At 47.0% G+C, this 15,101-nt stretch overlaps 1 protein-coding gene across 1 annotated transcript in view; it reads left to right on the top strand.

Moving 5' to 3' along the window:
* The window catches only part of GNG4 (G protein subunit gamma 4), a 32,843-nt gene extending 20,155 nt beyond the window's left edge, over window positions 1-12,688 (top strand). Inside the window, exon 3 of the mRNA XM_030335258.1 lies at window positions 9,426-12,688. Within this exon, the coding sequence (XP_030191118.1) occupies window positions 9,426-9,554 (129 nt within the window). The 3' untranslated portion in view covers window positions 9,555-12,688. The remainder of the gene's footprint in view (window positions 1-9,425) is intronic.
* The last annotated feature ends 2,413 nt before the right edge of the window (window positions 12,689-15,101 follow it).

Raw genomic sequence — 15,101 nt, 5'->3', positions numbered from 1 at the left:
AAATTTCTCTGGAAAGTCAGTAAGAAAATAAAATATCCTCTGTTTCTTTAATTGTACAAACAACACCAATGGGTAGTTTAAAATAGAGAAATATAAACATGGTCAAATACAGGAAGAGACATTTACCTCCTTAAATAATACAAGAATTACGCTCCAAACAACACTGAGATCTACTCAAAAACAAACAAGCAACGCTGAGACCCAGACTGGTTTTGTTTTGTTTTGTTTTGTTTTTAGTATAGTTAATACACAATACTACATTACTTTCAGGTGTACAAAACAGTGACTCAGTTTCTCTATATGTGATGTCATTTCATACAAATGTAGCTACCATCTGTCACCACATAGTACTGTTACAGTATCATTAACTATGTTCCCTCCCCATGCCTTTTATTCCCTGGACTTATTCATTCCATAACCGGAAGACTGTATTTCCCACTCCCCTTCACCCATTTTGCCCCCCTTCCCCTCTGGTAACCCATCAGTTCTTTATATTTATAGGTGTGATTGTTTTTGTTTGTTTATTTTTTTGTGTACTTAGGTTCCACATAGGAGTGAAATCTTGTGGTGTTCATCTTTTTTTAGACTGACTTAGTTCTCTTAGCATAATGCCCGCTAAGTCCATCCATGTTGTCACAAATGGCACGATCTCATCCTTTTATCTGGCTGAGCAATATGCCATTTGTATGTATCTATACTTATCTATACCACATCTTCCTTATCCCCTTGTCTATCGATGGACACTTGGGTTGCTTCCATATCTTGATTATTGTAAGACTGTCGATGTTTTTAATCTTTGATGAAATCCATTGTCATCCATCAGCTGTGAAGCAAAGAAGTCAGAGGCTTTCGATGGTCGAGGGGGAAGTGATAACACTCTTCCAGAAGGATAGTTTGGAATATGTATCAAAATGTTCGTTGTGTCTATCTTGACCCAGTATTCTCCCTTCTAGGAATTTACCCAGAGACAATCTCGCAAATAATGATGGGAAGTAAGAATTTCATCGGAGCACTATTTACAGTGTCAACAAATTATAATTTTTGACTGTCCATCAGTAGGGACTGGTTAAGTAAGTTACATAGAGACAAGGCTACACTATAATTATAAACAACGACAGACATCTGTGTGTACTGAGTGACAAATAGCATGTTACAGAACAGCATCTGAAATTGCATGTGAAGGCTGAATAGTAAGATACCTAAAAAGATGTTCACCAGAGCGCTGTCACCAAGTGGCGGTTGACTTTTGCTCCCAGCTTTGAACTTTTGGGGGTTATTTTACAAGCAAATAAGGATTATTATTGTAAAGATAATAAAGCGGTTTCAAAATTAAACTTCTTGGTAGGAATCACCCCTTCCCCAGAGATGCTACCACACCCCCAGGACCCAGTTACACACTCCCTCCTCTGAATTTATTACCATTGGTTTGGTATGATGCTATGTGAAGGGGGCAGAGGGTGCCATGGGAGGTGGCCACATAGTGACCGTAAATGGAAAGGGAGACCCTTTCTGTTCTTTCCGCGTAGGTCCTCTCCACCACACCATCAACGTAAGCAACTTATGTGTTGACCCAGGAGGTTGCTTTTTACTCCTGTAAATTAAATTAAACAAATGTGATTGCATGCATGCTGTTCATTTTGTATACAATCTGTATCTTCCTCCTTATTCCCTTAGGCACCGATAGCCAAATGCAAAATAGGGCCATATTTTCATGTAAACACACTGCATAAAAATTATAAATGATATTCCAAATTGAAGTGTAAATTAGGCTGTGGTTATCTTTTCTACTGGTTTCTCCCATCAGCGTGGATAACCCAGAGCTATTTAGTAGAACCGAATAGTAAGTAAGTGTCCAGGCTTGCTGAGACATTTCCGTTGGGCAATCAGCCTTTTTGGCTCTTGCTCCTCATTTGTATTTGAGCCAGAGTTTTTCCTCATAGTCCTTCTAACAGGTAAGTATTTCACATGTCTTTTTTTTTTTTTTAAGTTTCTTTATTTTTGAGAGAGAGCGTGAGCTGGGGAGGGGCAGAAAGAGAGGGTGACACAGAATCCGAAGCAGGCTCCAGGCTCTGAGCTGTCAGCCCAGAGCCTGATGTGGGGCTCGAACTCACTGACTGCGGGATCGTGATGAGTTGAAGCCAGACTCTTAACCGACTGAGCCACCCAGGCGCCCCTAGTCTTTCACATGTCTTACCCTTATTTTTTTTTTTTCTAGAACTTCCTAGGAGTCATGACAGTGCTGCTGGTTTGTGAGTTCTTTTAAAAGAACAAAATGTGTTCTTTATGGTTCCATTTTTTCCCCAAGATAAAACACATACGGCTGAGTTATCCACAGCCAAAAGAGAAAATTCTAAAGCAAAAGCCATTGTTAAATCAGAAGATGAGCGGGGCTCAAATATCACAGTGTTCCCTGTGGAAAATGGAAAAAGAGCAAAATCAGGGAGCCCATCGTGTTCTGATAGGTCACTGACAGCTGATTCACAGGGTCCAGAGAAAGTCCAGGGAAGGGATATGATTAAGATGATAAATGATGTGAAGGTTGAAAGAATGACATTTCTAAAAGAAAATAAATACAAATGATGCCCTATGACCCAGCCAGAAGTCAAGGCAGTGCTTACCAATTTTGCCTTTCCCGTGTGCCTCGTCTGAACCCTGGTGGTGCCCCTCCATTGCCCCACTTTCTGCTAGTTTAACAATTCAGCTGTGAGCCTTTCCTTTGCTGTCTCCTCCTCTCCCAGACACGTCCACGGATCTCCCCCAGACCGCCTTACACGGTAACTTTCTACCATCAGATTTAGAAATCAATTCAAAGAGAGGGGGGTGGGAATGAGCAACTCTAGAACAGCCATCAGATCAAGGGAGGAAAATCTTTGACTTAAAACCAAGAGAAGAACATTAAATAGTAGAACAAGAAGGCAAAAGGTGTCTTTTGAGAAAGACAAAAGACGCTTCCTGTTGGAGAGGACTCAGGGTCGGGGCACTGTGGGTATCAAATCGCCCCAATAATTTCGGAGAAACCTCCTCATGTCTGCTTCTCAGTGCCCTCCCAGAAAGTAGCCAGATGACCAATGAAGTAAGAGCCCACTGTGCGTATAACAGCATCCATTCTGTCACTGAGTCACAAGCCAGCAGGTAATGCTATCCCCATTTACAGGAGTGAAAACTGAGTGCCAGGGTGTTTGTCTTGCCCAGAATGACACAGCTCATTAGTGCGGAGCGCAGCTCCGTCAGAGAGGTCGTTTCTTGACTCACAACCCAGTCCTTTTTCTAGAAGAGATGCCGCTGGCTTTCTAGAATCCCTAGAGCCTAGAATCTACTTGTTACATTCATCTTTCACCTCTGAGTAAGTCACAGAAACCTCTTCAGTGACTCACTGGTTCCCATCACCAAATAAATCACTCTTGTGGTGAACTCACAAAATGGTTGAATTATGGTTTCCTTTCTGGAAAATCGGGATATGTCAAAACTGAGAGGTAGTCGGAGTCATATAGGACGTGTACCAACCTCTTTCAAGGGGCGCCCGGGTGGCTCAGTCAGTTAGGCATCCAACTTTGGCTCAGGTCATGATCTCACGGCTCGGGAGTTCGAGCCCCGCATCTGGCTCTGTGCTGACAGCTCAGAGCCTAGAGCCTGGAGCCTTCTTCGGATTCTGTGTCTTCCTTTCTCTCTGCCCTTCCCCTGCTCATGCTCTGTCTCTCTCTCTCCCTCTCAAAACTGAATAAACATTAAAGATTTTTAAAAATAAAATAAAATAAAACTCTCGTTCAAGCATCTTGGATTTACCTCTCAATGTACAGTCAACTTTTCATGTGGAGGAAAAAAAAACCAGCTTTATGCTGATAATAGTAAACAGCAGCTAATCCAATATTATGAACATTGGACTTCAGAATTCAGAGAGGGCCTCTCTGTTATATTATTCATGTGTTCACACATACATCTTCTACTCCCTCTGGTATCCTCCAGGTATACCCTTACCCATCCCCAACTAGCTGCTATATCTGTGGCCTAGGACCCAGCGATAGTGTTGCCTATAATGAAATGGATCAACACAAGCCACTGGAAGCCAAATACCTTAGTCAGCTCATGCTGCTATAACAAAGCACCATAGACCCAGTGGCTTAAACAAAGAAATTCATTTCTCACTGCTCTGCAAGCTGGGAAGTCCGAGATCAGGCTGCCTGCAGGGTCAGGTTCTGGTGGGAGTTCTCTCCCTGGTTTATAGATGGCCACCTCCATGCTGTGACTTTACATGGCAGGTAGAGAGAGATCTCTCTCATGTCTCTTCTTATAAGGGTGCTAATCCCCTTCACAAGGGTTCAACCCTCATGACCTAATTACCTCCCAGAGGCCCCACCTCTAAATACAATTACATTGAGATTGAGGCTTCCACGTTTGGACTGGGGTGGGGGTGGGGGGGACACAGACATTCCATTCACAGCATCATAATATGGAAATTTCTTGAGTGTGTGCTTGGGAACCGGTGTGTTGATCCCAAATACTTCCCAACATTAGAAGAAAGACGAGATTCACAAGGATTCACCCTGCGGTGTTTGTTCAGACTTTAGAGGTGAGGTATAGAACGTCCCAAGGGTTCCACTAGGGAAAACAGGCACATGATTTCTTCTATTGGGAGTGTGCACCAAGTTTGACCTTGTCAAAGATACTGTTGCTCCATGGGGGCTGCAACCTGGCTGTGCCCTCGACAATTAATCCTGCTTTGTTTGCTTGGGGTGGAGGGAGGAACAGGCAGAGCCAGTCAAAGAGGCTTGAAATTGATTCCAAGTAGTATTGTTAAATAGACCAGGACTGCTGAGAACTAGGTGTGAGTGCTCCGCTTTGGATGCAAAGGATAAATGCAGTGGGTGTCACAGGCAGAATAGTAATTATGTCATCTGTCTTGTCGAAGAATTTGACTATAGTAATTGCAACATTTTCTCCCATCATTGAAGCTTGTAATTATAGTGCAACTAACAGGATTATGTGCTAACTTGGGCTGTTTTAATCACCTCTTTTACTCTGAAATGCAATGGTAAAATTCCACAGTTGTTCCCAGGCTGCCGATTCTTTTCAACATCTGTTGTCTTATAACAGTTCGGTACGAAGGAGGCAGAGATGCTCTGGGCATTTCATAATAGAGGACTTTAGGTAAAGCAGACGTGAGGCTTGACGAGAAAGCATAAACAGCAAGGGAGTTTTCAATTTCCAACCCAAATAAAATTTTCTCTTTGAAAGCAAATCATTTGGTTTTTTTTGTTTCAAAGATGGCAGATGTTTTATGCAATTTGGCAATGGCTGCAGCCCATACTTGATATGCGTTGAAGGAAACTTTCAGCTATAAAAATCAACCTAGGACTGATTAAGAAAACCCTCCCGCTCAACCTAATGAGCAGGTTGGGGTTAATTAATGCCTAGATATTAAGCTGTGTGTCAGGATGTCACCTTTCACGTGTAAGGCTCATTAAGATGCTCGTTACGTATGTTTATCTTTCCAGAGATCCCATAACAAACTCAAGGGTTATCCAAATACTTTGTTTATACAGGAATAAAGGAACATTGGACACTGTGTGAAATACAGGGGCTGATGGCTGAGGTAGAAACCTCCCTTGATTCTTCCCTTGTAACATTCTTTTAGAGTGTTGTTTCAATAAAACGAGGGCTTCTAGGATATTAATATTACATGGAACCGACCCAGATCCACACATCTGGTCTGAAAGTGGGCGCTTACTACTTAGCTCCAATACAGGCCACATTCCATATTCATTCCTGTTGTACAGATGCCCAGAGAGGACTCTGCCGTCCGGAGGAGTGTAGTTATAACTCAGCAAGTGCATTTGTGATCCTAAAACAACAGCAGCAAAAGGAGGCAATCGAAGAACAGCCTGTTTTCCTGAAAGGAACATTGTGGAATAAGTGCAATATCACCTTTAGAGGTGATAGAAAAATCCCTAGATTAGATCTGCTTAAAACTAGCAAGGCCAGACATAAACAACTTAGTTGTCAGGGTGGTGTAGACAAGGAGCTGTGTGGCAGCAGATAAAATGATAGGAGACGGGAACACGGCCCAGCCCCATCTCTCCCTCACCCAGCTGTCCTACAAAGCCTCATTTTTTTAACTGAACTATAGCTGACGTACAATGTTAGATCAGTTTCAGGTATGGAACGGATTCGACGATTCTATACATTACAAAATACCACAAGTGTTATTATCATCTGTCACCATACAGTGTTATTAAAATATTATTTGTATTCTCTGTGCTGTACTTTTCATCCCTGTGACTAGTTTATAACTGGAAGCTGGTACCTCCAAAGTTACATGTGTGGGGCCCCTTCCCCCAATGCCTTGGACAGATAGACTGGTTAACTATGCAGCAGCCCCCAGCGAGGCGCCCCCTTGCGGTCGCTTTCTGGAAATTCGACTATTCACATTTGCCCAGGAAGGATGTTGACAAACATCTGAACAAGTATGATCCAGGGGAAGGAAGCTGTGATTATAATTTAGCAGGCTAGCTTCAGGCCAGCTGGATCGTGTCGTTAAAAGGTAAATGGAGGCACGGTCAAGGTTTTCAAGCGTTTGTTTGAACATACATCGATTCAAATGAGGCAGGACAAACCAAAGTGAGTAGGAGTGCTCAACCCACAGGAGCTGGGGCAAGGATTCATAGAGAAGATGCTGAAGCAAAGCAAATAAATTGGTCATGTGGGTTCCCAGATAGCTGGTCTCCAAGGAGAGTGTGCTGGCCCAGTGGAACATTCCAGTCCACTTGGCAGTTACAGTTTGATTATCAATCAGGGGGCTACTGTGGCATAAAAATTCTGTGGCCAGACAGCTTAGCTTCAAATCCTGGCTTTCTCGGGGCACCTGGCTGGCTCAGTCAGTTTAGTGTCCGACTTCGGCTCAGGTCGTGATCTCAAGGTTTGGGAGTTCAAGCCCTGCGTCAGAGTCTGGAGCCTGCTTCCAATTCTGTGTCTTCCTCGCTCTCTGCCCCTCCCCCACTCATGATCTGTGTGTGTGTGTCTCTCTCTCTCAAAAAATGAATAAATATTAAAAAAAATTCTGGCTTTCTCTCCAAGGGACCTTGGGCAAGTTTTTTAACTCTTGTGCCTCAGTTTTCTCATCTGTGAAGTGGCTTTAAGAATATTACTTAAGGGACACCAGGTTGGCTCTGTCGGTTAAGCATCTTACTCCTGATCTCAGCTCAGGTCGTGATCTCACGTTCCATGAGTTCAAGCCCCGCGCTGGGCTCTGTGCTGACATCGTGGAGCCTGCTTGGGATCCTCTCCCTCTCTCTCTGCCCCTCCCCTGCTCGCGCTGTCTCTCTCAAAATAGATAAACAGTTTTTTAAAAAGAAGAAGAATTTCTGGAAAAATTTGGAAGCTAGGTCAGTTTTAAAAATCCGTAGGGGGGCGCCTGGGTGGCGCAGTCGGTTAAGCGTCCGACTTCAGCCAGGTCACGATCTCGCGGTCCGTGGGTTCGTGCCCCGCGTCGGGCTCTGGGCTGATGATGGCCCAGAGCCTGGAGCCTGCTTCCGATTCTGTGTCTCCCTCTCTCTCTGCCCCTCCCCCGTTCATGCTCTGTCTCTCTCTGTCCCAAAAATAAATAAACGTTGAAAAAAAAAAATTTAAAAATCCGTAGGGAATGTATGTGGCTTGTATATGCTGGAGGCTCTAAAACATTTTTTTCACTCATTTGTGGAATGTTTTTAACATTCTATGGAAGATTAAGACCTTGAATGTATGGAAAGGACCTCATCTGCCTGCTGTATACTTACCCCGCCTATAGCCCATAATAAGCACTTGCGGGCAGAACCACGTAATTGGCAGGAGGCATTAATGCACAGGCCGTTCATCTGCCCGGCACGTGACCCAGACCTTGGGTGAAATGAGCTGGGAACTTCATCTTCCTGTTAGCCAGTGTATCTCAGCCCTCTGCCGCCTCCCACTTGTCTCGTCCTCGAAAACCCCTGGGCTTGAACGAGAGGGATAGTTCAGTGCGCAACTGCCTCGTGGTCAGCAGGGCTTCACGTAAGAGTGGAAGGAACGGAGGAGAGGGAGCATTCTGGTCAACAGCAACTCCCTGCACAGGGGAGTGGCCGCTGTGAGTTAAAATGTGTGCTTAGAACTGCTAGGAATTTACCCAAGGGACACAGGAGTGCTGATGCATAGGGGCATTTGTACCCCAATGTTTATAGCAGCACTTTCAACAATAGCCAAATGATGGAAAGAGCCTAAATGTCCATCAACTGACGAACGGATAAAGAAGATGTGGTTTATATACACAATGGAATACTACGTGGCAATGAGAAAGAATGAAATCTGGCCATTTGCAGCAATGTGGATGGAACTGGAGGGTATTATGCTAAGTGAAATAAGTCAGGCAGAGAAAGACAGATATTATATGTTTTCACTCATATGTGGATCTTGAGAAACTTAACAGAAACTTAACAGAAACTGATCTAACATGTGGGGGGGTAGGGGGGGAAAAGTTACAGAGAGGGAAGGAGGCAAACCATAACAGACTCTTAAATACTGAGAACAAACTGGGGGTTGATGGGGGGTGGGGTGGGGGAGAGGGGAAAGTGGGTGATGGGCATTGAGGAGGGCACCTGTGGGGATGAGCACTGGGTGTTGTATGGACACCAATTTGACAACAAATTATATATAAAAAGATAATAAAATAAAATAAAATGTGTGCTTAGAGGGGCACCTGGGTGGCTCAGTCAGTTAAGCATCCTGCGTCTTGATTTTGGCTCAGGTCGTGATCTCACGGTTCATAAGTTCGAGCCCCGTGTCTGGCTCTGCACTGAATGCATGGGGCCTGCTTGGGATGCTCTCGCTCTCTGTCTCTCTGTCTCTCTCTCTCTACCTACCCCTCCCCCACTCGTGCTCTCCCTCTCTCTCTCTCAAAAATAAATAAATAAACAAGAAAAGTGCACTTAGAGTACATAACTTACGTGTGTGATACAAAATGTGCTAATAACATGTGTTCTGTTGAGGAGTATGAACTGACTCACTATGTGGTCATGAGAGGGGAATTGCAATCAAACAATTCACAATAATAATACTGAATACAATCCCACTGGCCTGCCCAGGGCCAGCACTCGGCTTTACCCGCCTAGAAATGGATTAGCAGAGTAATGAGAAGCTAGCGGCCTGGGGTCTCCACTCATCACGCAGTGGAGAACAGAACAGGGATGTCTGGACCTTCCCTGCTGGCTCCTCCTTCCTCTCTGGAGGTTGATCCGCCATCCCTGGGCCACATCCCTTTCCCCAAAGGCACATTTGAAACCCGGTCTCCTCTGGGTTTGCACAGACCCCGTCTCTCCGGGTCGGGAACGGCCTGTCCTTGGGCTGGTCCACCCGGCCGCCTCTGCACCGGACCCGCGGGAGCTGGCCCCTAACCGACACCTGTGCTGTGTCCCCCGCAGGTCTCCCAGGCAGCTGCGGACCTCCTGGCCTACTGCGAAGCCCACGTACGCGAAGACCCTCTCATCATACCAGTGCCTGCGTCAGAAAACCCCTTCCGAGAGAAGAAGTTCTTTTGTACCATTCTCTGACTCCGTTCGTTATGAAGTGTCTCCTTGTGCATCAGGAAACTCCCCGGTAGAGCCCGCATGTTCTTAGCGTTGGGGGTTCCAGTCACCCCCGTCCCCGGCCTCTCTTCATCGGTTTTCTTCTCTGCGTTCGATTTCACTACTTCTTGCCCTTCTCGTGTTATTTGCGTCACCGGCAAAGAAAATCGACGTTTTTGTAACAAATAACAAATAAGTATGGGTTTAAGGCTTGCATTTCTTTCTAAACAGCAACTCCCGTATTTAAATACATCGAGCTAATGCACTGTACATTCAATACTACAGTATTTATTGAATAAGATAATTTATTGAAAAGAAAAACCGTACTTGGCAATCCCCCCTTCACAAATAATTCACTATCGAATGAGAGCAGTTTGACCAACTAGAACACATGGGTAAATGTTCCTCTCTTTTCATCCACCAGCTCTATGTTCCCTGCTTTTCCGTCCTCCTGTTAGGAAGGAAATGACCCACAGCGTCAAAGGGTTTCCCTAATATGTGTCTCACTGGGACCGTGTGGCCCGAACCCCGATGGGGACGCAGGTCCCCATTTCCCCCTGATTATCACAGGCCACTTGGGAGGTGGGCCTCCTACGGATGTGGACACCGGCTGAACATTGCAGCAAGCTTAACTGTCAATGTGCCCCAGCTGGGGCTCCCCTCTCCATGGGCCACCACTTCCTGCTCCCCTTTTCTGGCTCCTCCTCAGTCGTCCTCACGTGGGCTGCACGGGGCCCCGCGGGGTTTCACCAGGGCGGCCCAGCACAGTGATCCGCAGGGACAGCAGCTCACTAACGCGCTGTCCGCTGATCTGAGCGTTGACCCGTGTTCACTTATTCCGTCCTCCGGCAATCCGTAAAACGCCACGAGGGCATGTCTGTTTTACAGAGAGGAGGACGGAGGCGCGGACAGATTCTGTGCTTTCCCCAAGGCGATCGTTAGTAAGCAGGAACACCGGGGCTTGAGCCTGGCCCCAGTGCTCCCTGAACCCCCGAGCCACGCTGCCTTTCGGCTCCACCCGTCTGCGGGTAAACAGGCCTGCAGAGCGCCGTACCACAGGCTGTGCGGCACCTTCGCCGGGCCCGCTCTGCAGCAACACCTGTCCCCCCACCTTTGCCAGGAGGAGGCATGTGGGTGCACGTAGCTTACGGACGATGATAGATATGCGATGCTCCAGCGGCAGGCCGGACGGCTCTTGGTTTTTCTGAGTCAAACTTGCAGACCCCGCCTGAAACAAAAATGACAGAGGAGAATAAGCCATGGGGACAGAGAGCTCCTTGTCCAAGTTTGTGAGGTTCCTCTTGTGTAGAAACTGCCTCGCTCCCTGGTGCTGACAGCAGCTGGCTGTGTGATGCGGGGCAAGCCGCCGTGTGCCTGGAAGGTTCTGAGCTGCTAATCGGGGATAACGGTCATTGCTCCTCCTGCCTTTCTATCTGGGAGGGCACGGAGAGGTGCTCCACGGATGGACGCTCTGATGTATCATTTAAATAAATTACTAAATGCCGCAATGTAATAGTGGCAGGAAAGCAGGACTTCAACGAGGCCCCGGTTCGGCCGGAGGAATACTGTCAAATTGCCCACAAAAAGCCAAATATAATTTCAGATCAGTGAATAACTTGCCACCTTGCAAATGGCTTTAGTGCATTTTTATTCTTCGCCTCTTTTCCTGAAAGCTGCTCTTTATTTCACTAAAGCTCACTCACACAACTAGTGAGGTCAGAAGCTGTGTGCTCAGACTGTGCGGAGTTGTATGCCGTGTGTGATAATAAGACTTCAAACCCTTCTGTATCTCGGTTTACGACCAGGATCTCTTTATTCCGTGGTCCATGTCAACATCATTGACCTGATAAAGCAAAGCACAATTCATAAAAGCGCATCAGAGAAACCGAGAAAGTGGGGCAGCACGGAGGCTGGCTAAATCGGGTCAGGAAGAAAACTGTGCTTCTAGGCTTCCTCTGAACTTTCTCTCCTTTGTGTCTAACTTTCACTGTCTCTCCTTTCTCCCTCTTTGTCCTTTTCCTCCTCTCTTCCTTACCTTCCTCCGCGAGATGCTTTTTTGTCTTTGTACTCACACCTTTTCCTCCCAAACTTGCGGCAGTGTGGGTGGTTTGTCCCTTGTCCCTTCTAAAGTGTCCCTGAACTCAGTGCCATCTTCCTAAAGACAAGGTCATGCACGTCAAGGTCAGGTCAGGCTTTGAGGCAAGGTCAGGCTATGAGATACACAAACATGTGAATGAGCCCTTCGCCCCGCTAGCAGTCACCGGGGAGTGAACAAAAGGGGGTGCCTCTGCAGTGGACAGTTGTCACTTTGTGATCGCAGTCCGGCCAGCATCTGACCTCCTTTCCTATAGGGGGAGATCACCCCCTACACAAAAACTTAGTGGGGTGCAGTAGAACTCCCGTTCATTGTGGATGCTGGAGGGGGGACGTCTTCCCTGTCTCTCAGGGGCACCCCCTTTCCAGCACCAGACTGGCCAGGGAGGGGCCAGTGACCTGACGCGAACTGCTAGGACTCCTTTGCCTGGGCCTATAAGCTCAGAGCAAATGGCACAGCAGTGAAAAGATGCTGAGATTCGTTTTATGGGATCTGCGGTGGTCCAGCAGGGAGGCATCTAAGACGGGCAGGGATTCTGTGCCCACTGCTAACAGTGTCCAGGGATGGCAGAGTCCTGAGTAGACCATTCCTGCTCCATTGCTTGGTCCCACAATCCCCCACAATCCCCCACAATCGCGCCCCTCCCCCCACATCCTTCTAGGTCCCCTTTCTAGCTCCTTTCTAGCCTCCAAGCTCCATCCACTAAATTTCTTATTCCTCCATGAAATAGCCTGGGTTGGATGTACCTATCCTATGATCTAAAAACCCCGTATGTCAAGGGCAAAACCCAGCAAGCTGATCTATGCTGTTGCAAGTAGGGGACTATTAATTACTCTTTAGGGGATGGGAACCAGAAGGAGCACAAGGGGAGCTTCTTGGGATGTTCTGTTCCTTGACCTGGTTGCTGGTGACCTGGGTGTGTCCGGTGTGTGAAAATTCTTCGAGCTGTACCCTTCTGATTGTGCGCTTTTCTGTATGTATGTTACACTTCAATAAAAACTTAGTTTTTGTGGCTAGCAATCAATCCTACTGGGTTCTTTTGTTTCGTTTTTTGACACTTCACTCAACTTTTTACTCCTCTTTAGGTAGAACATCATTAATGGAGCATTTACGAGTGTATTTGACAACATTTTGAAATTTGAAATACGTCTAATCCGCAGCTATCTGGCCAGAGAACCGGCTTTCAGCAGAAGGCAGATGGTTCCTTGGCAGTAAGATGTTCGAGTGCCATGCTGTGCCAGCCGTGTCTTTTGGGAAAACAGTGAGGAATCCCGCTGAGAATTCCCACTTGGATCAGCCTCTCTGTAAATGAGGCCGGTGACATCCCTCCCGGCCCCTCCTGCCTCCTGACCATCAGGAGTGAATGCAGGGGGTGGCCGGCCACAAAACCCTATTCTCAAACACCACCTCTGAAGGAAGGAACGGCAGCAAAGGCACCAGCTGGCCCCACGACAATGGTGCATCTTCCAAACGCAGCCCCTGGCCGCCCACCCCGTAGACACACGGAGACAAACATGGACTTTTCAACTGGGCTCCCGCTTCAAGGTCCCCTTCCCAGCCTCTGATTGCTTCTGAGGGTCCCTCAGCGCTGTCTCCTTTGCTCCCAGCTACCACGTGTCCAGTGTCCTTGCAGAGAGTGAACGTTGAGTCCCAGGGTGATCACAGACTAGCTTCGCGCTGGGACTCCCGCTACACGAGTCAAGACATCTTCCCGATGGGGCGCCTGGGTGGCGCAGTCGGTTAAGCGTCCGACTTCAGCCAGGTCACGATCTCGCGGTCCGTGAGTTCGAGCCCCGCGTCGGGCTCTGGGCTGATGGCTCGGAGCCTGGAGCCTGTTTCCGATTCTGTGTCTCCCTCTCTCTCTGCCCCTCCCCCGTTCATGCTCTGTCTCTCTCTGTCCCAAAAATAAATAAACGTTGAAAAAAAAAATTTAAAAAAAAAATTATTAAAATTTTCAAGCCCGTGTATGGTAATTAACCACACACTGATGTTACTCTAACCGCTTACCTTCAAGGATTCTCATTTGAAGGAGTGGCCTCTATCAGCCCAGCCTGCCCTGGCCTCCAGTAATTCCCCAGAGTGGCTTTCACACCTCACTCCCCCTCCAAACCCTGTGCTCATCCACACTGGCCATTATTCAAGCCTACCTCACAACCCTGATCCCTGCTGCCACAGGGCCTTTGCACCTGCTGCTAACTCTGCCTAGTACACCCTTCACTCCTCCCTTTGCCAGGTCTACTTACTTTTTAGATCTCAGCTTGAACATCAGTGAGGGTTCAAGCTTTCCTGACCCCTCCGACCAAGTCAACGGTGTTTATAGGTTCTTACTGTGCTGTGGAGCTCTCCATACAGAGCTTTTTTTTTTTTTTTTTTTTTACGTTTGTATATGTGATCACTCTGCCCATCTGCTTCCCCAGCTACACTGTAAACTCCATGAGGGCAGGGCGTTTATTCACAGGTAGCCCCAGCACCTACCATATCCGCTGACACATGAGAGGCACTCCATAAGCATTATCTACATAAATGCATGCAAGTCCCTGCTAGTCGTTTCTCGACACCAAGTGCTTCTCTCTCAGGGTTCTCCAGAAGCTGCTAACTCCTGAAAGAACCCTCCGAAGACCCCGTGAAACAGAACCCAAGGGAGGGAGGGAGGAAAGCCGTTATTTGTTGAGTGTTTACATCTGCCAGGCACCAAGCCAAGGAGTTCACTTTTTAATCCTCTTAACCACGGTGTTGTGAGATTTACTGCCCTTATTCTGTACATGTCTATTCCTCATATGTATTTGAGGAAGCTTAGTTCAAATGAAGGAACTTGCCCAAAGTCAGACAAGTTCTAAGGGGCTGAATTTGATCCCAGTCAGTGCCCCTGACTTAACGCCTGCATACTGCTGCCTGGAGTCAAACCAAAAGCCTCAGAGACAAGTCTCCAGCTCCTCCATCCCACATTAGAAAAGATACATAAAAGTTTGGGACACTTGGGTGGTTTAGTCGGTTAAGCATCCGACTCTCGGTTGCGGCTCAGGTCACGATCTCACAGTTTCATGAGTTTGAGCCCCCCATCGGGCTCCATGCTGACAATGCAGAGCCTGCTTGGGATTCTCTCTCTCTCTCTCTCTCTCTCTCTCTCTCTGCCTCTCCCGCACTTGTGCTGTCTGTGTCTCTCTCAAAATAAAAAATAAAATAAAAGCTACTAGGAAACCATGAAGCATACTCTTGACTTTATAGAATGGTCACGCTTTCTGGCTGTTTAAAAACCGTACAGCACCTGCATGCTGAAAAGGCACCCTCACCCTGCACAGCTAAAGCGGGTTCCATTGCGGTAATTAAGGTCAGGGTAGGGCTGCTGCTGGATAGCAAAGAAAGAAGGTTTGAGGAGGAAGGAAACATTGTTTCGTGAACCATGAAGGTTCGTGAAGGTCACGTTGGTCAATTTAGTT

This window comes from Lynx canadensis, chromosome D2 (genome assembly GCF_007474595.2).
Source record: "Lynx canadensis isolate LIC74 chromosome D2, mLynCan4.pri.v2, whole genome shotgun sequence".
Lineage (NCBI taxonomy): Eukaryota > Metazoa > Chordata > Mammalia > Carnivora > Felidae > Lynx > Lynx canadensis.
Note: the sequence above shows the minus strand (reverse complement) of the source record. Positions and strands in the feature narration are given on the sequence as shown.